General features: G+C 37.2%; 2 protein-coding genes across 2 annotated transcripts in view; one reads left to right on the forward strand and one right to left on the reverse strand.

Annotated features, from left to right (window-relative positions):
* Window positions 1-20,938, reverse strand: part of MCM8 (minichromosome maintenance 8 homologous recombination repair factor) — a 465,182-nt gene extending 444,244 nt beyond the window's left edge. Inside the window, exon 1 of the mRNA XM_053712690.1 lies at window positions 20,604-20,938. The gene's annotated coding sequence lies outside the window, so the exon portion shown is untranslated. The remainder of the gene's footprint in view (window positions 1-20,603) is intronic.
* Window positions 20,939-20,970: 32 nt separating this feature from the next.
* Window positions 20,971-23,556, forward strand: part of TRMT6 (tRNA methyltransferase 6 non-catalytic subunit) — a 254,263-nt gene continuing 251,677 nt past the window's right edge. The window contains exon 1 of the mRNA XM_053712179.1: window positions 20,971-21,156. Within this exon, the coding sequence (XP_053568154.1) occupies window positions 21,053-21,156 (104 nt within the window). The 5' untranslated portion in view covers window positions 20,971-21,052. The remainder of the gene's footprint in view (window positions 21,157-23,556) is intronic.

The following is a 23,556-nucleotide window of genomic DNA, read 5'->3' on the forward strand; positions in this document are numbered from 1 at the left end:
GATTGCAACTTATATATCCTGCACATTTATGGGTCTGTCTGTTGCTTGGTGTTATTGCTGTATAAGTGGTTTGGTTTAGTTTCCGCCGCTCACATCACATTGTATTAAGGTACTGAATGGGACTCTGCCCGGTACATGGTCAGGCCAAAGTGTGCCACAAGTTTATGTTGTTTGTCATCAGTGTTAAACAATGTAAATGATGATTCTACACGGAGTAAGTGTGTTGACAGGTAGAGCCTACCGCGCATGCGCCTGGCCAAATTGACACATTCTGATTGAGGCTCGGTTAAGTACAGCTGTATACGTTACATATACATACACACCCCCGCAACTGACCTATGATAGGTCTTAAATGTATATTTATAGGCTTCCGGGTGGCCTACAGGTTATACGATTTTCCCTGTTTGGTGAGCGCGGCTGGATGCCGACATGAGGTACGGTTAAACTTTTTGTATTGACAGCAATGTGATTGAGTGTTCAACTTTATACTGTTATCATCTGTGGCATTAATTGTAAATAGCGGTTTATTTTGCACATGGCTGCTTGGTGGTTTTTGACAAAGTCTCCTTTGGTTAAGGCATAGCCCACTGTGTTCTCCTTTGCAGTAATGGGGTCTGACTCCATATATCCTGTTGCTTAGCTAGTGTTTACCTGGATCATTCGGTAAACAACAATACTTGGTGTGTATATAGGCTTTATCACAGAGCGTACAGTTACCCATTTGGTGTGAATATATTTGTTCAGTTCATATCCAACTAACATGTGGGATATGTTTCTCCTGCCTGATTATGATACAAATTTAGGGCTGTTTGTCTTTACACCTATACATTTAGTTTGGCCTAAGTGTGCTGACATTCACTTAGGTACATTCCGGTTCTACTATGATGCACTTGGGGTGGTGATTTTGTCACTTATGGGGTAATAGGCATTGGTCTGTTATATCCCACGACTCATGCATCGTCAGTAACCAAATTTGGTTTTATATGTACAAGTGGTTTATTATTTCACTGCAATGGAAGATGTGTGATCTAACTTGAATGAGATTGGTTATGATGTTGATACATTTTGATGCAGTTTAAGCTTATTGAGCAATCTAAGCAGGTTAACCTTGTGACATGCAGATATTATTTTCAAACACCCGCTAGTATATTTTGGTTTTCTTTTGTGTTATTGTTGGTGTTGCAACGTGTATCCTGGTATTTTATAGACTTAGACTCTATTGTTATTAACACCCACCTATTCCAGACTCTCGAGTTCTATCCTTAACTTGATTCTTTATAAAATGCCCTATAAGACCGACTCTCAAATGCTCAATATGTGCTTTTAAATTCTCTATGCTTACATGTTGCTTTTAGTACAGCCCATTCTAGGCATCCTTGGGTTCCTTCTCTAAACTTGTTCCCTAATGAATGGTTTATGTGTTTGACACTTCTAAGCTTGATATAAGTTCCTTTTATCTTTGGTGCTATAGTGTAGCAGGTTGTGGCTATGATGGTCGAATTTAGCTGGATATCCTTGGTTCGATTTACTGGTTTATTCCTATTTTTATTTTGATTAGCATAAATATCTGGTGTTGGGTGTAAATATTGTCACGATTGTTTTTCACATATGGTTGCAAATATTGGTTGTTCTTTCTTTTATTCTACAGATGTTATTTGTCTTGAGGAAGGCTTCTGTGAAAGCCGAAACGTTGACTATGAACAAGTGTTGATACTAAGAATAAAATATGCTTTTGTTGTTACGCAATTATCACAAACCCTGAGAGTGCCCTTCATTCTAAAAATCAGTTTTATATGCCCTTTTGAGGATTGCACCCAGGTACTTGAGCTTCTACCAAGGTTGGAGTGCTGGAACACCCGCTGTTTCAATATATATATATATATATATATATATATATATATATATATATATATATATATATATATATATATATATATATATATATATATATACACATATACATATACATATACACACATATACACACACACACACACACTGGGTACTGGCAGGCAGCAGCCAGTGCCTAAGGATGGATGCTACTAGTGGGAGGGGGGATCTCTACACTGCAGAATTTTTTTTTTTTAAAAAGAAGGCCCTAAACTATGTACTAGCAGACTGTCTGCCAGTACCCAAGATGGTGGTGAGGAGTGTGGTTTGGGGGGAGTGAGCAGTTTGGGAGGAATCAGGTAGGTGGGAAGCTAATCCCTACATTACAATACTATTACACTTACCAGCTAACTAATTAACCTATTCACTACTGGGAATTTCAGAAGTGTGCAATTAACAGCCTTCTAATGACCAAAAACCAATGGCAAAGCCAAGCATGTCTGCTATTTTCTGCACTAATGGTACGTAAATTATTTCTGTGAGAAACCCAAAGATTGTGAAATTTGGCGGCATGATGTTTACTAAAATGTAAAAAAGTGTGTGAAGCGCTGAAAGCACGGATATAAGTCAAATAATAATATAAAAATGTATGTATACAAAGGATATTTAATGTATTAAAAAAAAAAAAAAAAGTGTACATATGTGAAGTATACAATATATCAAGTGGATTTAGGGACGTCTCCCAAAAATGCTCATAAACAGAAGTAAAAATAGCAATTAAAATATCTGCATATATAAAACAATGCTAATGCAAAAATGTCAGTAAAAGGCCTCAATCGCCCAAATGCGAGAGTGTGAATCCTGTTTGAGTGTCAGAACAGATTTCCCCTCGGCAGGTCAGACCACGTCCAGAGGGAATATAGACAGGGGGACAAGAGGTTACCTTGGTAGCTTTACTGTTAGTGGATTCATAAGCCTCTATATCCCAGATTCGTCTGCAAGCACTCCCAGCATGCGTTTTCGGTGTATGTGTAACTCCGGTAGCGAGTGTAAAGTCACCTGACTCCCCTCTATACTTCAGAGGTCAGATGTATAATAGCAGTGTCAGCAAATCCGCTGGTATCAATGGATACAATGTGCGGCACTCCTAATGGTGAGTCTGATTGGCTTGTAATGGGGGTCAAACACCTCCCTCTGTCCAATCCTCTGGACTCTTAAGGGTGGGTGTGTACTTTATGTAGCGAGGTCGCAGTAATTGTCAAAGACCTCGAGTCCGGAATAAAAGCTTTGATAAAATGTCAAAAAATTTCACTGGAAGTAGCAGCAAGTCCTGGTCAACGCATTTTGGCCATTAGGGGTTTTATCAAGACATGCACATACTGCTCACTTCTAGATTTAAAAAGGTCTCCCTTCCTTTTGATTGGATGTTTTTTTCTTTTCTCTTCCTCCTCTCCTTTAATTTAAGGTGGAATTCATTTAAGGTGGAATTGTGAGAATCTTCCCAAGTACATGAACATACCTACACAGGATTTAACAAAGAAAAGTGGATATGCGAAATAAGCACTATCCAAAAGACCAGGGATCAAGCACACTCACTTATAGATATAAATTATGGAGGCTGAGACAGTGAGATAATATGCAAAAATACAGAATTATATTATTCAATTTTATACTTTTATCAATACATAGAATAAATCATATTACATTTGTTCAGTAATGGACTGTAGTCCACACATGTATGTATATCATTAAATACTATTAGGATAATATTAATTGCATATTACCTATAATTAGTCATAAAGGGCTCTATGTTAGGATTAGCTAGAAGGTAGAGAGGTACTCAATAGAAGGAAGAGGAACGAAACCACGTTCATAACGTATAGAATAACAAGGGGGCCCATGTATTTTGTGTTTGTGTGGCTGTCTGATCACATTTTTGTCTTAGTAGTTTTGTATTAATTAATAAATGTTGGTTTTTATATTAACATTTTTTTAGAACATAAATTTCTATTTTTGCATATTACCTCACTGTCTCAGTCTCCATAATTTATATCTATAAGCGAGTGTGCTTGATCCCTGGTCTTTTGGATAGTGCTTATTTCGCATATCCACTTTTCTTTGTTAAATCCTGTGTATATATTGTTTCCAGGTTGCACCTCCCTTGCATATTCAATCTATTATAGTTGAGCAAGCTGCTTTCTCACTGTCCACATGAACATACAGCTGTCATATAGAAGGTTTACTCAATAATAGGGGGGGGGGGGAATCCTTATGTTACTATGGTCATTTTGTCATCATTCAAGCCACATATGGTGTACAATGTGCAACTAAGCAGATATATAGTTGGAGACTTATATGAGCATATATAATAAAGAAAGGTATGATAGAAAGATAAATTAAAGTAAATCATTAGGGTGTAGTATACAGCGTAACATATTTGGTGCTGAAGGGTTTATATGATTTAGTATAAAGTATAGTAATATGAAGAATCTGAATTTGAGATGGACATAGACTTAGGGAGTTTTATAGAGATGATAAATATGAGGGTACCAAAAAGATGATGTGTAAAGACAACAGGTTTTATATGAAGGGAGAAATATCAATTTTAGAATTCAGACCTTTTGGATGCAGTGTATCTAGTTTGTATTAATGTATATCATCTCTGCTTCGCAGTTTGCTTTCCCAATTACCCCCTCTCCAGTCTGGTTGTATTTTCATGATGCCCCAATACCGGAGGTCTTTGAGATTATTATTATGTACCTCCCTAAAATGGCAATAGATACGTGACTAAATTGCCCCTAGTTTTTCTTGAGGGGTTAAACTGTATTAGCAGCAGGATTGATCATATTCCGTAGAAGCTCCTATCTCCACTTTTCACTCGTATATTAAAATGTGCCTAGATTACTGTTTTTTAAACCTGTCCTCGGGTCTCCCAAACAAACCATATTTTCAGGCTTACCTTTGGTGAGTGCAGGTAAAATAACCATTTAGGCCCTTTGATACAGCCACCACGGTGAAACGCGTCAGTGGCGTCCCATTTCCCTCTCCCTCCATTTAGACAGCTATGCTTACTTTTATACTAACGGTATTACAAGGTATATAATTATATTCTGTTCTGAGGGCTATCCTCACTACATACTGTCATGCTAATTTAGCTTCATGGCTTCTTAACATGAGCTCATATCAATGCTCTATCATGGTAAAATAACAGGTATAGGTCTCTGGTATTCCCAGAGAGAAAATTACTAAATTAGAAGCACTTTTTATCAGATACTGGACAGCCCACTCAATTTATAACTTTATATTCGTGCTCTATCATGGTAAACTAACAGGTATAGGTCTCTGGTATTTCCAGAGAGTAATTCACTGACTTAGAAGCATTTTTTTACCAGATACTGGACTGTCCACACAATCTATGCGAGTCTCTGACTTTCCATACCCAGTACTATTACCAGTAACTAAAAGATATAGGTCTCTGGACCAGAGGCAGAACTTTTCTTCACTTTCTGCAATGAAATTTTTTGAATGAACATTTTTCTGCAGGTCATTTTGAAATAAAATTCAATAGTTACACTAAATTGCAAGCTCTTTTGCAATATGTTGATTAACTGGAGAGTAAAGCAATTTTTTTAAGTTTTATAATCTAGTGCTGCAGTTGGAAATTGACAAAAAAAAATCACTCGGGAAAATAAATAAATTCTTTTCACTTGGTCTAACATCACAAGGTAGTCATACCAAAGGTGCATTGCTCACAAGAACATCTTACATTCAGAATTCACAGCTTTGCAGACTGGGAAAGGCTTGGGGCAGGGTTAGAAAAATCCCTGAGAGCCAATCAACAATAAACGGTTTCAAGATGATAGTCTAATTTTGAGCAGGGCTGCAAAGTGAAAACACCAACGGTTGCTGCATGTGTCCTATTCTTTCTGCAGACATGCTGCATTTTCTGCGATGACATCTCCGATCACAGCATGTTCTGCCTTGGGGGTTTCTGGTATCTCCAGAGAATTCTGATTCTATTTCTGCCCTATTACTGGTAATTAAAGGGACAGTCAAGTAAAAAAAAAAAAACTTTCATGATTTAAATAGGGCAAGTAATTTCAAACAACTTTCCAATTTACTTTTATTACCAATTTTGCTTTGTTCTCTTGGTATTCTTAGTTGAAAGCTAAATCTAGGAGGTATATATGCTAATTTCTTAGACCTTGATGGCCACCTCTAATCTGAAAGCATTTTGACAGTTTTTCACCACTAGAGGGCGTTAGTTCATGTGTTTCATATAGCTAACATTGAGCTCAGGCACGTGAAGCTCATAGAAGCATGCACTGATTGGCTAAAAATGCAAGTCTGTCAAAAGAATTGAAATAAGGGGGTAGTTTGCAGAGCCATAGATACAAGGTAATCACAGAGGTAAAAAGTATATTATTATAACTGTGTTGGTTATGAAAAATTGGGGAATGGGTAATAAAGGGATTATCTACCTTTTTAAACAACAAAAATTCTGGTGTTTACTGTCCCTTTAACAGGTATAGGTTTCTGGTATTTCCAGAGAAAACCCAACTGCTCACATTTAGATGCACTTCTTATTATAAACCTAATTATGCCCTCTGGTATAAGCTTTGAGTTTCTATAACTAGGATTATCATTGGTAACAAAGGTATAGGCATTAGATACGGGCCTTTGACACAGGTCTCTGGTACTAAAAGGTATAGGTCTCTTGTTACTGTTTCATTGATATTCACAGAGAATAACGCTTAACTCCACTTCAGAGACATCATTGTTGTTCCTTTGGTATAGGTCTCTGGCATTTCCAGAATATTCTGACTCTATATATGATTGCCTTACAGGTAGTTAACAGGTATAGGTATCTGGTATTTCCAGAGTTAAAATATAATCAGTCATATTTAGAGGCATCACTTATTACACAGTTGATAGCAAAAATCAATGCCCTTGGGTACTATCATCGGTAATTATAAAGTATAGGTATTAGATAATGACCTTTGACATAGGTCCTCGGTATCATAAGGTATTGGTCTTTGATTACGTATTACCAATATTTACAGAACACAATTAAAGTGAAAGTAAATCCTAGCGTTGTACAAACGCTAAAATTTACTATTGAAACAAATAAAGGGGACTTTCATTCATGAAGTATAAGATACTTCATGTAGAAAGCTCCTTTATTTGATTCAATCAAATGCCGCTCTTAGCTGCTACAGCAGCCCACGGCTAAATATTTTTTTGGCTAAGAGGTGACGTTTTCACCTCTTAGCCAATAGCCGTGCGGTAAATTCGGCTCGATTAGCGCCAAGCCGGATTTACCGCACGGCTATTGGCTAAGAGGTGAAAACGTCACCACTTAGCCAAATAATTATTTAGCCGTGGGCTGCTGTAGCAGCTAAGAGCGGTGATCAATTGAATCAAATTAAGGAGCTTTCTACATGAAGTATCTTATACTTCATGAATGAAAGTCCCCTTTATTTGTTTCAATAGTAAATCCTAGAGTTTGTACAATGCTAGGATTTACTTTCACTTTAACGCAGGCATTATTATTGTTTCCTATACTGGACAGCAGATACAACATGTCTGTTTTCCTACTATGAGCTGTGAATTCTGTTCTAAAATAAGAGAGATTAATACAGGAACTAAGGGAGGCGCTAAAAAAGCCAAAGGTATCAAGCACTTATAAAATTTAATAAAAACACATATGCATACAAAATCATATATAAAAGGGGACGTCTCCCCAAAACGATTACTACTATTTAATTACTTAAAATACTAAAAAATACAATTGATATAAATTCCCACAGATCAAAAACATACAGTCTGTATAGAGCAGTCCCAATCAGTTCGTTATAATAGGGTCAGAAAGAAATGTCTTATCTCCATATACAAAGTAACTGAGTATGTGGTCAGCGTTTCACTAGTCAAATACCACCAAGCTGCCAAATTGATAGACCAATTGCTGTCAAACAGTGTAGGTAGATAATTATATACTTGCAATTCCAAAGTCCTCTTACTGTGTAAGATATCACTTTAGCAAAACATTCAGCTGTGTACTTTACCAGATCCTTATACGTGAGGTGGATGTCTTTTCCCCTCGCCCGGTATTCACCTCGAGCGGGGCCGACTGAAACTTTCTGGCGTCTGACGTCACTGAAAGATGTTCCGGTTTAGGAGAAGAAGTCGATTCCTACGCTTACTTCTATGACCTGTAGTCACGGTCCTCTCAGATGAGCCCTGCACTTAGTGCTTATAGCACGCAAGGGATTGGATACTGGGCAATGTGAATGATATCCCAGAATTGCTGCCAAACAAGATGATTTACTCCTATTTAGGAGAAAATAGTTCCAAAATGTATAACCCGGGTTATTAAGTAGGATATGTAAATTGTTGTCACAGAAATAAAAACAACAACACTGCCAACACACACGACGCGTTTCGCCCTCCTATGGGCTTTATCAATTATCAATTCTGTTCTAGCCAGATAACCATATCATGTGAACTCCAACAGTATATTCATACTGTAATTTTGTTACAGATAGAACCTCTCCAGGTCACCTATTATATAGGTATTATTAAGGCCACGAGGTTTTCATCTTTGTTCCAAGTCATTCTTTTACTTTATCCCGTTAAAGTAAGCATATGCAAATTTTAAACTAATTACCTCCGTACCCTTCGTTTTTAATTTATTAAGTAAAAGTTAAGTTTTATTTTCATTTTTCATCCTTTGCTCCAATATCAATTATTTACCGATTAAACGCTGTGAGTGCTACATTTGTACTCTTTTTTTTCAGTTCTTTACTGATTTGTTGTGAATTATTGATCAGTCGAAGCACCATCCCGTGACATAATTACTATTCAGTAACCACATATATGGGAACATGTATTTCATTATAAGTAGAGCCATTGGTATTTCTGTTATAAAATAACCATGTTTACTAATCAGATGTTTTTTTCACCTGTGCTCCAGTTCAGATATCCTCAAAATCTGGCCTGTTAGGGAGGCATGTGTACAGGATTAAAAACCAGTGGTCTAGATCAGGGGTCGCCAACCTTTCGGACCTCAGGGACCACTAAACTCACAATTTTGAATCCTGTGGACCACTAACATGAATTTTTTTTAAAAAAAAGGTACAAACCTGTATAATGTGTTTGTGTGTATATGTATATATATATATATATATATATATATATATATATATATATATATATTAGGCCTGTCAAAAATAATCGTTTTGACGATGCATCGCGATGCGGCATGAAACGATTCTGCATCGATGCGCTGAGACGCGATAATCGATTAACGTTACCCACGTGACCAGCCTCCAGGAAACTTAAAAGAAAGTGCGCGAAAGTGCGCGGTACATCGTTTTGACGTCACTGACGTCACGTCACCCAATAAAGCAACATGGGCGCTCATGGGCGGTCTCTTGAAGTGCCGAAGTTACGCAGTAGGAGCAAAGCAGCAAAGCAGGAGTTTGTTGCCTGAGATTGATGATGGTACACGGCGGTATACTACAGCTACACGGCGGGCTCATTTTTATTTTGTGGGAGACAGAGGAGGAGACCTATGGTGAGAATTAGACTAACTAACTGTTTGTTTAGTTAATAGTTACCAAAACGTTGTACATTTTGCCAATGCCATGCCATAATTGCCATTGCCATGCCTGCCTATTGCCTCAACTGCCTACTACTTGCCAATAGGTAAGAGCAAATCAATAAGGGGTACACAATCACATTTATTACACAATAAGGGGTAACAATTAAATACTTGCCTTATTTACTTAACGTAGTATGCTGAGCTGACTGAGGCTCAGGCTGCTGCATAATTAATTGCTGCATTATTGAATAATATTGCATATATAAAAAATGTATTATAAATAAATATAGTATACTATTATTGTCTAATAATGTCTCTATTAGTCTAATCTGTATCTATTATCTACATGTTTTTCACATGGATGGATGGCCTGGTCTGAAGTTCTAATATTTTAATAATATATTAATTCAAGAAAGTGCATGCAATTTTAAACAACTTTCCCTATTATATAATTTGCTTATCCTTTGTTGAAATGCATAGCCTCCTCCTTGTGCACAAAGTATTATATACTTAGTAAGTAATGTGTGTGCTGTGCAATGCATTGCTAATATGTCATCAACAAACGATATCTGAGAAGTATGAAGCAAATTAAATAATAGAAGAGTTAGTTATGATGTTTATTTAAAATTGTATTCTCTATCTGAATCATGAAAGTAAATGTTTGGGTTTTTGCACCTTTAAGTGTGTAATATATTACAGTAACTGTGTCAGTGAGTGAGTGATGTCCCCTGCAATTATCACAATGCAATTTGTTTTAAAATTTATGTTCGCAAAATGTATGGCATTGGCAAAGTAGTTGAAGTTACTAGTACTTGTTGATTTTACATTTGCGGCTTGACATTTTGACAACTGGAACTTAGTGTATTTTCTTTTTTTTTTAACACTGACAGAGTTTGACGTTGACAACAACATCATCCGTCACATATGTACATGTCATGCTAAAATGACAGAGGGAGACAAAAAAGATAGAGAGATAAAAAATGCACCTAGCATTTTAAAAGCAAGCATCTGGGCACATTTTGGATTTTATGAACATACTGGAAAGCACGAATTGGACAAGACACACGCGGTTTGTAAAGCCTGTCACACAAAAATTAAATACCTAGGGAATACTACTAACTTGAGAAATCACGTTAGACGTTTTCACTCTGAGATGCTAACCCCTGCCGCTGTCGCCAGTGCCACTGCCAAGGAAATAACAAGACTAGCTGAAGCTCATCAGCCAAGAATTGATGCAATGCTGTCAACTTTGCCACCCAACTCTGAAAAAGGGAAGAGAATAACCAAAGCTGTGGCAACTTTCATAGCGAAGGACCTACGGCCTTACTCTGTTGTGGAAAACCTTGGGTTTCGCAACCTGTTGAAGACACTAGAGCCACGTTATAAGATCCCGTCACGCAATCACTTAACAGAAAACGTTATACCTGCACTCTACCAAGAAACAAAAGCTCAGGTAATTGCATCAATGAGCCAAGCCAGTCGAGTCGCACTAACGTGTGATTCATGGACTTCAGTCACGACGGAGTCTTATGTAACAGTAACTGCACATTACATTAGCAAGGACTGGAAGATCTTGTCGCATGTGCTGCAAACGAGAGCAGTTTATGAGTCTCACACGGGTTCTCATCTGGCGGAGCTACTGTCTCGTGTCGTGGAAGAATGGCAGCTGTCCGATAAATCTGTAGTGCTTGTGACCGACAATGCTTCGAACATGATTGTTGCTGCTCAAGTTGGAAAATTCCCTCATGTAAAATGCTTCGCCCATACACTGAATCTCGCATCCCAGCGGGCGCTGAAAGTGGCCACGCTCTCCAGGCTTTTAGGCAGAGTGCGACGAATATCAACATTTTTTCACCGCAGCACTACAGCAAACCACTGTCTGAAAGAAAAACAGAAATGTCTTGGCCTGAAGAATCATAAGCTAATAACTGATGTGACAACAAGGTGGAACAGCTCATATGACATGGTCGAGAGGTTCCTAGAACAGCAACCTGCAATCTGTGCCACATTGTTGTCTCCAGAAGTCAGAAAAAGTGAGTCAGATCTCTGCACTCTCAACGAAACAGATGTGTCAAATGCAGAGGATGCTGTGAGTGCATTAAAGCCAATGAAAGATGCAACCACACTGATGTCAGAAGAGCGCAATCCAACTGTTTCTCTCATTGCCCCTCTAAATGCACAACTGCTCCAGAACATGACAGACACCATGGGAGACACACCCATGATCCATGAGATCAAGAATGCCATCAAAACAGATCTCCTGAAGAGGTACAGCAGTGAGGCAGAGAAGAAGATACTTTATACAGCCTCTGCCCTGGATCCTCGTTTTAAGGGACTGCCTTTTATTCTCACAGAGGAGGAGAGATTGGAGATATACAGAGGAGTGACTGAGGAGGCTGCATCCTTGGAGGTAATTTTAATTGCATCATGTTTCTTGAATAGATGTGAGCTGTTGTATGCATTTATTTATGCATTACTGTCTCTCTGAGCACACACATAGCATTAGCTGGCTGGCTGCTCGAGGTAATAATGAATGCTATTTTTTCTATTCTTTTGTTCAAACACAGATTGAGTGTACTAGTACAGTTACATCTAGGAGGACAAACGTGGATGAAGTGCCACTGCCTGAGGGAAAAGAAACTCTGGAAGAAGAATCAGCCATCGAGGAGGATAACCCTTCTCCTTCCAAAAGAAAGTCCACATCGCTTCTCATGACTTTGCTGGGACAGTCTTTCACTGACACTGAAGGTACAATAGAACCCAAGACCCCCTATGCCAAGGCTGAAGAGGAAATAGAGAAATATTGTAAAGCCCCATCTCTGCCTCTCACTGAAGACCCTTTGAAATGGTGGCATGTACATGAGGTCATATTTCCCCTCCTCTCTCATTTGTCAAAGCGATACTTGTGTATCCCAGGTACAAGCGTGTCTGCAGAGCGGGTTTTCTCCACTGCAGGAGATGTGGTAACGGCTAAAAGAAGCACCCTCAAACCAGAGCATGTGGATCAACTAGTGTTCTTACAGAAAAACCTACATATTCCATAATTCTGAGTAGTGATTCAGGTTTATAATATTAATATTTAATGTTTTTTGGCACATCCAGAAGAAAGTGCTGTGTGCCCCACTGCCCAGTGCAGACTACTGTTAAGTTATTTTATATTTGTTACTGTTATATAGCTTATAGCTTTTTGAAAAATGAAGCTTAAAACCTTGAGTAAATCTTTGTTGGATCACAAAATATACTAGTACACTACACGACACGACCGACCACGTCACTCTGTCACAGTCACACACACACACACACAATACAAAAGAAACAACACACAACTGCACACACCTCATGTGTGCGTGTCAGTCAGTGTCACCCTTCACCATGATTCACTCTTTTTATGATGTGTGTTTTTTTTGGTATTGTTTGACTGTGTGTGACTGTGACTGTGTGTGTGTTGTGTAACAATATATTTGTGATCCCATAAAGATATTGATAATCAAAGTTAGTAAATCTAGTAGTTCAATGCTACTTCTTGTATAATGTCTATTACTACTTCTAGTGTTACTGTGATGTTTGCCAATCAGGAAGTGCTCTGTTTTGTAGATGTTGTGCTATTGTTACAGCACACCCCTGTATTGTTTGCAATGCAGTGAGTGCATAGTGCACACTGCATAAGGGATTATTAATATTATTCATTCACACTAAAAAATTGTCTATTTTAAATAGACCCTTTAAGAAAGATATCATATGTTTTTGTTTATGATCCCAATCCCAAATGCCATCCCACCCACTCCCAGGCAGATCTGTAGGGGTTAACCGAATATAACCAACCAGTTAACAATAACAATGTGTGTACTGCAGTGTCTAACTGTCTCTTTATGAGTGTGTGAGTGTGTCTGTGAGTGAGTGCCAGTTTGAAAAGTTTGTATGTATCTCATTCTCTATGAGTGTGTGTGAGATGAGTGTATTAACTGCCTTTGAATTTTTTTGTTTGTATGTGATTGTGTGTCTGTCCCAGTGTCACTGTCTAAGTGTCTATGAGTGTGAGTGTGACTGTGGCTGACTGTGGTGCCATTGAATGTTTTTGTTTGTGTGTGTGTCCCACTGTGTCTCTAGTGTCTGAGTGTCTAGTGAGTGTGACTGTCTAACTGTCTATGAGTGCACTATGCAGAGAGTGAGACTGAAGCCAAACCCCACTATAGGGGAAGGAAAAGCCTTGAGTAAACCTTGAGTAAATCTTTATTGGATCACAAATATACTGTACACTACAGACAGTACAGCACACACACAGTGCCACACACAACAGCACAATACAAAAATAAAGCACACACACCTCAGGTGAGTGGCGTGCCACCCTTTCTTCACCATGATTTACTCCTTGATGTCTGTGTCCTTTTTTATGTATTGTTTGTTTGTGTGTGACTGCTGTGTACTGTTCAGTGACAGACTCAGTCACTATTCAGTTGTGTGTAGTACTGCTTTAACAGTAACTAATAACTAACTAATTATATTTGTGATCCCATAAAGATAATATAATCATCAAGAAGAAACTGTAGTTATAGTAGTTCAGTTCAATGCTACTTGTTTTAAATGTCTCTCTCTCAGTCTCTAGTACTATTGTAAGTCTGTAACTGTGTAAACTAATTGTATATGTCACAATCACATGTGTGTTGTGTGCACACTCTGTGCTGTGTGTTGTGTTCCAGATTCTTCACGTGATGTTTGTTTGCCACAAATTGACAGTCATGAAGGCACAGTGGACTGCACCTGTAATTTTGTACCTATAAGGGATTTATGTTTTGTTTTCTGAGGACAATTTTCACACAAATAAGGTATTATGGTGGTAACTTAAGCTTAACCTATCTATTTGGGTTTTAATTTAATGTCTATTATATTATTATTACTAAGTAAGTAAAGAAATTAAATTAAAACCAACATAGATAGGTTAGACATTTATTTGTTGTTCATGTTTCTTTACAAGTGTATAGTGTACTACTTACTAATATATAATATATACATTTAAATATTTTCTTTTACTGAAGAAGTACACTGTGAGCACTGCACTTTTTACACTACGTACTCTGTAACTACAGTTTGATGCCATAATATTGTTTCCAAACCAATACAACAATTGCCATTTAGTATTTACTGTTCTATAAACTGTTGTTGTCTGCTGTGTTCAGACTTTGCCACAGGAAGAGTGTCCTTTTTTGAGCTAATAAAATAAAAAAAGAGTTTATTTCAATACTTTGACTTCTTGAATTTTTTTTTCTGAAAAATTTAAAAATTGGGCAGAAATAGTGCAGTAATCGTGATGCATCGCGATGCATCGTAGAATCGAATCGTATCGAATCGTTACGATGATAATCGTAATCGAATCGAATCGTGAGACAGGTGAAGATGCGCAGCTCTAATATATATATATATATATACATACACACACAATATATATACATACACACACACATACTGTACATAACTAGTATAACCATAGCTAAGTTAACATTATGTATATATTTACTCGTTTTTAAGAATTATTTTTGGAATTAACTAACTGAATGACAGAACTGAGAGAATACTTCCAAATGACAAATGAAGGGTGACTGCCAACGTTTGAGCTGGAAACAGAGAGGCAGAAAGTGGGGAAAAAATAATTATATTTAAAGGGATGGTAAGGTCAGAAATGTTCTAATTATTACTAAAGAGTATTAATATATTTAAATTGTTCTTCAAATACCTTGCGCTGCGCTTTTTCTTCCATTCACAAGCTATTGGGGGCTAAAAAAATGCAGATTTCCAAACCCACCATGAGGCTATTTGCATTAGCCAATCACAGTGGGCAACCTGAGTTCTCCCTTCACTGCATTTCCGGGTACTTGAATGAAGCTAACGCATGCACTCTGATGAGATAGAAAACAACAATGTCAGTGGTCATGTGACCACAGTCATTCCCGACTTGGAGCGTGTGAAACTTATTGCAAATGCGCACGCGTTGGGTGTGTAAATGAAGCAAGATTATTATGACGTCAGAAATAAAATGACAGAAGCTTTGTTTTCAAAAAATTGTAAGTTCATTCAAATTTACTTGTATTACTTAAACATTTGCAGTTAAGAAAATTGATGTCTTAAGGTTGACTTTTCTAATCCTTTAAAAGGACCACAAGACTTCCAAGTCACCTCCCCAGTTAGGAATTATTCATAACTACTTATGATCATGGACAGACATTGGAGTCATCAAGTAAGTTTATATCAGAAAGCTCTCACTTAAAAAGGCCTCCCTTCCTTTTGATTGGATGTTTTTTTCTTTTCTCTTCCTCCTCTCCTTTAATTTAAGGTGGAATTCATTTAAGGTGGAATTGTGAGAATCTTCCCAAGTACATGAACATACCTACACAGGATTTAACAAAGAAAAGTGGATATGCGAAATAAGCACTATCCAAAAGACCAGGGATCAAGCACACTCACTTATAGATATAAATTATGGAGGCTGAGACAGTGAGGTAATATGTAAAAATAGAGAATTATATTATTCAATTTTATACTTATATCAATCCATAGAATAAATCATATTAAATTTGTTCAGTAATGGACTGTAGTCCACACATGTATGTATATTATTAAATACTATTAGGATAATATTAATTGCATATTAACTATAATTAGTCATAAAGGGCTCTATGTTAGGATTAGCTAGAAGGTAGAGAGGTACTCAATAGAAGGAAGAGGAACGAAACCACGTTTATAACGTATAGAATAACAAGGGGGCCCATGTATTTTGTGTTTGTGTGGCTGTCTGATCACATTTTTGTCTTAGTAGTTTTGTATTAATTAATAAATGTTGGTTTTTATATTAACATTTTTTTAGAACATAAATTTCTATTTTTGCATATTACCTCACTGTCTCAGTCTCCATAATTTATATCTATAAGCGAGTGTGCTTGATCCCTGGTCTTTTGGATAGTGCTTATTTCGCATATCCACTTTTCTTTGTTAAATCCTGTGTATATATTGTTTCCAGGTTGCACCTCCCTTGCATATTCAATCTATTATAGTTGAGCGAGCTGCTTTCTCACTGTCCACATGAACATACAGCTGTCATTTGAAGGTTTACTCAATAATAGGGGGGGGGGGGAATCCTTATGTTACTATGGTCATTTTGTCATCATTCAAGCCACATATGGTGTACAATGTGCAACTAAGCAGATATATAGTTGGAGACTTATATGAGCATATATAATAAAGAAAGGTATGATAGAAAGATAAATTAAAGTAAATCATTAGGGTGTAGTATACAGCGTAACATATTTGGTTCTGAAGGGTTTATATGATTTAGAATAAAGTATAGTAATATGAAGAATCTGAATTTGAGATGGACATAGACTTAGGGAGTTTTATAAAGATGATAAATATGAGGGTACCAAAAAGATGATGTGTAAAGACAACAGTAGGTTTTATATGAAGGGAGAAATATCAATTTTAGAATTCAGACCTTTTGGATGCAGTGTATCTAGTTTGTATTAATGTATATCATCTCTGCTTCGCAGTTTGCTTTCCCAATTACCCCCTCTCCAGTCTGGTTGTATTTTCATGATGCCCCAATACCGGAGGTCTTTGAGATTATTATTATGTACCTCCCTAAAATGGCTATAGATACATGTGACTAAATTGCCCCTAGTTTTTCTTGAGGGGTTAAACTGTATTAGCAGCAGGATTGATCATATTCCCTAGAAGCTCCTATCTCCACTTTTCACTCGTATATTAAAATGGGCCTAGATTACTGTTTTTTAAATCTGTCCTCGGGTCTCCCAAACAAACCATATTTTCAGGCTTACCTTTGGTGAGAGCAGGTAAAATAACCATTTAGGCCCTTTGATACAGCCACCACGGTGAAACGCGTCAGTGGCGTCCCATTTCCCTCTCCCTCCATTTAGACAGCTATGCTTACTTTTATACTAACGGTATTACAAGGTATATAATTATATTCTGTTCTGAGGGCTATCCTCACTACATACGGTCACGCTAATTTAGCTTCATGGCTTCTTAACATGAGCTCATATCTATGCTCTATCATGGTAAACTAACAGGTATAGGTCTCTGGTATTCCCAGAGAGAAAATTACTAACTTAGAAGCACTTTTTATCAGATACTGGACAGCCCACTCAATTTATAACTTTATATTCATGCTCTATCATGGTAAACTAACAGGTATAGGTCTCTGGTATTTCCAGAGAGTAATTCACTGACTTAGAAGCATTTTTTACCAGATACTGGACTGTCCACACAATCTATGTGAGTCTCTGACTTTCCATACCCAGTACTATTACCAGTAACTAAAAGATATAGGTCTCTGGTACCTCCAGAAAATTCTGATTCTATTACTGCCCTATTACTGGTAATTAAAGGGACAGTCAAGTAAAAAAAAAAAAACTTTCATGATTTAAATAGGGCAAGTAATTTCAAACAACTTTCCAATTTACTTTTATTACCAATTTTGCTTTGTGCTCTTGGTATTCTTAGTTGAAAGCTAAATCTAGGAGGTATATATGCTAATTTCTTAGACCTTGATGGCCACCTCTAATCTGAAAGCATTTTGACAGTTTTTCACCACTAGAGGGCGTTAGTTCATGTGTTTCATATAGCTAACATTGAGCTCAGGCACGTGAAGCTCATAGAAGCATGCACTGATTGGCTAAAAATGCAAGTCTGTCAAAAGAATTGAAATAAGGGGGTAGTTTGCAGAGCCATAGATACAAGGTAATCACAGAGGTAAAAAGTATATTATTATAACTGTGTTGGTTATGAAAAATTGGGGAATGGGTAATAAAGGGATTATCTACCTTTTTAAACAACAAAAATTCTGGTGTTTACTGTCCCTTTAACAGGTATAGGTTTCTGGTATTTCCAGAGAAAACCCAACTGCTCACATTTAGATGCACTTCTTATTATAAACCTAATTATGCCCTCTGGTATAAGCTTTGAGTTTCTATAACTAGGATTATCATTGGTAACCAAAGGTATAGGCATTAGATACGGGCCTTTGACACAGGTCTCTGGTACTAAAAGGTATAGGTCTCTTGTTACTGTGTCATTGATATTCACAGAGAATAACACTTAACTCCACTTCAGAGACATCATTATTGTTCCTTTGGTATAGGTCTCTGGCATTTCCAGAATATTCTGACTATATATGATTGCCTTACAGGTAGTTAACAGGTATAGGTATCTGGTATTTCTAGAATTAAAATATAATCAGTCATATTTAGAGGCATCACTTATTACACAGTTGATAGCAAACATCAATGCCTTTGGGTACTATCATCGGTAATTATAAAGTATAGGTATTAGATAATGACCTTTGACATAGGTCCTCGGTATCATAAGGTATTGGTCTTTGATTACCGTATTACCAATATTTACAGAACACAATTAAAGTGAAAGTAAGTAGGGAGGCATGTGTACAGGATTAAAAACCAGTGGTCTAGATCAGGGGTCGCCAACCTTTCGGACCTCAGGGACCACTAAACTCACAATTTTGAATCCCGTGGACCACTAACATGAATTTTTTTTTAAAAAGGTACAAACCTGTATAATGTGTGTGTGTATATATATATATATATATATATATATATACACACACAATATATATACATACACACACATACTGTACATAACTAGTATAACCATAGCTAAGTTTACATTATGTATATATTTTCTCGTTTTTAAGAATTATTTTTGGAATTAACTAACTGAATGACAGAACTGAGAGAATACTTCCAAATGACAAATGAAGGGTGACTGCCAACGTTTGAGCTGGAAACAGAGAGGCAGAAAGTGGGGAAAAAATAATTATATTTAAAGGGATTGTAAGGTCAGAAATTTTCTAATTATTACTAAAGAGTATTAATATATTTAAAATGTTCTTCAAATACCTTGCGCTGCGCTTTTTCTTCCATTCACAAGCTATTGGGGGCTAAAAAAAATGCAGATTTCCAAACCCACCATGAGGCTATTTGCATTAGCCAATCACAGTGGGCAACCTGAGTTCTCCCTTCACTGCATTTCCGGGTACTTGAATGAAGCTAACGCATGCACTCTGATGAGATAGAAAACAACAATGTCAGTGGTCATGTGACCACAGTCATTCCCGACTTGGAGCGTGTGAAACTTATTGCAAATGCGCACGCGTTGGGTGTGTAAATGAAGCAAGATTATTATGACGTCAGAAATAAAATGACAGAAGCTTTGTTTTCAAAAAATTGTAAGTTCATTCAAATTTACTTGTATTACTTAAACATTTGCAGTTAAGAAAATTGATGTCTTAAGGTTGACTTTTCTAATCCTTTAAAAGGACCACAAGACTTCCAAGTCACCTCCCCAGTTAGGAATTATTCATAACTACTTATGATCATGGACAGACATTGGAGTCATCAATTAAGTTTATATCAGAAAGCTCTCACTATGGAATCATCCTCTGAGCAGCGTCGGGTGGGAGGAGTTAAAAATACAATCTAACTATGCAACGTGCGTAGGGAGATTGTGATTTAACTCCTCCTCCGTTGGTTTTCACTGATGTCCAGCCAGGCACTGTAGGGAGTTGTGGCATGACAGGGGTGACACCATCAGAGGATATTAATTCCTGCTTGATGGTGTCAAGAACCACCAACATCTTCTCATTGACCACTGGTTGGCTACCGCTGGTCTAGATCAATGCCTTGGGTCAGTGTTTTTCAACCAGTGTGCCGTGAGAGATCCTCAGGTGTGCCACGGCAGACTGACAACAGTGTGACATATTTTTTAAACTTTGCTTGTTTTTTACTCCCAGTGCAGGGGTAGTTTGTAGGAGGCATGGCATAACAGCACAATACATACAGTATGTGTGTGTTTGTGTGTATGTGTATATATATATATGCTGTATTAGGCTACAATGTGTGATTTTTTAAAAATTTTGGGATGGTGGTGTGCCACAGGATTTTTTAATGTAAAAAAGTGTGCCACGGCAAAAAAAAGGTTAAAAATCACTGCCTTGGGTTATGTACTTAAAAAATATATAACTTTGATACGTATATAAAAAATACTTTCTGTTGAAAACTTAGTGATAGTGAAAATGTTAAAAAAAAAAATCTCTAGTATTCTGGGCGTTTCTCTGAAATTCAGGTAGCGAAGTGATTAATACACCCACCTAATATAATCATGTAAGTACATCAGCCGTTACCTCCCGTTTTCCAAATCCCTCTTTTTTCCTCCATTTACCAAATTCATGTAGTTCTGGTTTGCCGCCTGCCGAACGTCACTTCCCACTATGTAGTTGTCATAACAACACGGCCTAGTCTTTTTCCTACTAACTTTTGATATTTCTGAAACATGTTAATGGCTTTTCCATAGAGCTGCTCTACTTAAAAGCCAATGTGGAAAAATAATACAAATCATACTGTGACCGCAGGGAGAATGTAGTGACACATCATGCTTTCCCCCTCCCCTATGAAACCTCGATTCACTCTTCTGTTGATTGCTCTGTTCTGGTTCTTAGACCCCGGAAGTATTGCATGTAACACGTGGGTTGTGTCTAAGTGAAACCGAAGCAGTGGGAAAAGACCGTATTCTGCTTTCCATAGGAGGGTTGTGGGCAGTATGGAGGAGTCCGTCCCTGATCGTGGACAACTGATAGCGGAGAGCGATTACGTGGTACTTAAGAGAGAAGAAGTGTATAAAGCTGTCCAAGTTCAGAGAAGAAAGTGAGTGACTGTAAATAAGCTGCACTGCAGAACTGCTAGAGTCTGTCATTGTGAGATAAACGACTTTAGTATAAGTTATTGGTTTACAAAATGTTTTATTGAGTTCCATATGTAATATCACCGCTGGTTGTTTTTTCCTGTATACATGTATATTTTCTTTCTTGCGTACTTCCTTTATTTGATTCGACTTTATTTTTATAATATAGTGTTTACTATGAACACTGACCGCAATATACAGGTGTTTGATATGCTGGCTTCTCTATTGGATTTGTAACACAGGTCCTTGTGGCTTCCATAAATGTTTTTCATGTTTGTGTCAACAAAAATATACTTCCACTTGACATTAAAGGGGCAATGTACTGTGAGTTTTTTTTACCCTTTAACCAGTTATCTATTTTATCTGCAGAGTGTATAATAAGATTGCTTACAAATAGCTCCTTTATCTTTGTTTTGACATTTGAATTACCTGGTTTTGCTTGTATTAGTGTTCTCCCCAGGACCCTTTTAATGGGCATTTTACAGATCATCTGGCTAAAAGTTAAAGCGACAGTCTAGTCAGAATTAAACTTTCATGATTCCGATAGGGCATGTAATTTTAAACAACTTTCCAATTTACTTTTAGCATCAAATTTGCTTTGTTCTCTTGCTTTTTTTTTTGCTGTAAGCTAAACCTAGGTAGGCTCATATGCTAATTTCTAAGCTCTTGAAGCCAGCTTCTTATTTCATTGCATTTTGACAACTTGTGCTCACTCCCGTGGAGTAATTTATGAGTCAGCACTGATTGGCTAAAATGAAGAGGGTTAGATACAAGGTAATCATAGAGGTAAAAAGTTAATTAATATAACAGTATTGGTTATGCCAAACTGGAGAATGGGTAATAAAGGTATTATCAGTCTTTTAAAACAATAAAGATTTTCACGTAGACTGTCCCTTTAAGTTAATATTAAGCTAAAATTAGTGAATATTTAAAATATTTCATTGCCATAACTACGTTACACTATGTAATTAATGTAATTAATTTGGATAGCAGAAAATATAATATTACTAAGTATTACACCATCTTCAGAATGCCACCAGGGTGGCAACTAGGGTTGCCACCTCAGCCATGTTTTCCTGGACACTTATGAGTTACACATGCAGAGGGGACCATGAATTGCATCCCTGGACTACACACAAATAGTGATCCTGGACAGCACTATTCATGTTCCTCCCTGCAGCATTTGTAACTCATAAGTGTCCAGGAAAACATGGCCGAGGTGGCAACCCTAGTGGCAACGCTTTATGTGGAAAACACTGCTTAACCCCTTCACGCCGTTAGGACATTCCATGCCATCCTAACGCTGAAGGTCAGCATGGTATGTTCTACCTTATATGGTGTCCTGCAGCCTTCCCCTTTGACGCAATCAAGATCGGTCTGGGGGCGTTCCTTGCAACGTAGGTAGTCTCCTATAATTCTGCCTTGAAATCATGTGATCGCATAGACAATCTCGTGATTTCATTTTTACAGCAAGTGTTTACATCAAAAGTGCGTTCTGATGTTAACACTTTGATGCCGGCACAATGGGGTAAATACCGGTTATAAAAAAGCAATGTGAACAGAAAAAGGTTTAGAAGGCATGCTCCCAGTGCGGGATGGAACAGAGAGGTAATAAATGTTTTTTTTCAGTTGATATCTCAGAGGGAGCTAAGCTAAGGAAGTGTTTGGGTTTCTTTGAAAAAATACAATAATGAGATCTGTTCTCCATGAAAGCTCAGACCATTTTAATGGGTTGTGATTTCAAAGAGCAAACTGGCTATTTCATGTAAAAAAAATAAACTCAAAGAGAGATTCCTCATAGATTTTATAGTTTGCAGCTGGTAAAAAAAGTCATTTGAAACACATTAAGGGGAAATTATTTTACAGTAAACTGCCCCTTCAAGCTAAGTTTCTATGAGGTCACACCTGTCCTGGCCTTGCTAGTTAGAGCATGCCTGTCAATTTACTTTTTGGAAGTCTGGACAGCTTTAATTACAGACGCATAGGTGGAGGTATAATCCAACAATGAAGCATTTGATCTGGTTTCCAGTACTCCAAGATTCTATGCAGTTTATCCTTCCCAAATATTTTCTTTTGCATCTCAACATTAAAGGGATGGTAAATCCTAGTGTTTTTGAAAGGCTAGGATTTACTAGTGCTACAAATAATGGGGACTTTCAGTCATGAAGTACAGTATATAAAGCGCGCTTTTTTTTTTTTTTTTTTTTTCTTTTCTTCAATGAGGTGACATTTTCATCTCTTAGCCAATAGCTGTTCAGGTGCTCAGCTCGGCATAAACTCTCTGCAAATAAAGGAACTTTCATCTAGGATTTACCATCTCTTCTGCATTGCCAAAACAATTTATTTTCTCATCTGTTAATAGA

Source organism: Bombina bombina, chromosome 4 (genome assembly GCF_027579735.1).
Source record: "Bombina bombina isolate aBomBom1 chromosome 4, aBomBom1.pri, whole genome shotgun sequence".
Classification (NCBI taxonomy): domain Eukaryota; kingdom Metazoa; phylum Chordata; class Amphibia; order Anura; family Bombinatoridae; genus Bombina; species Bombina bombina.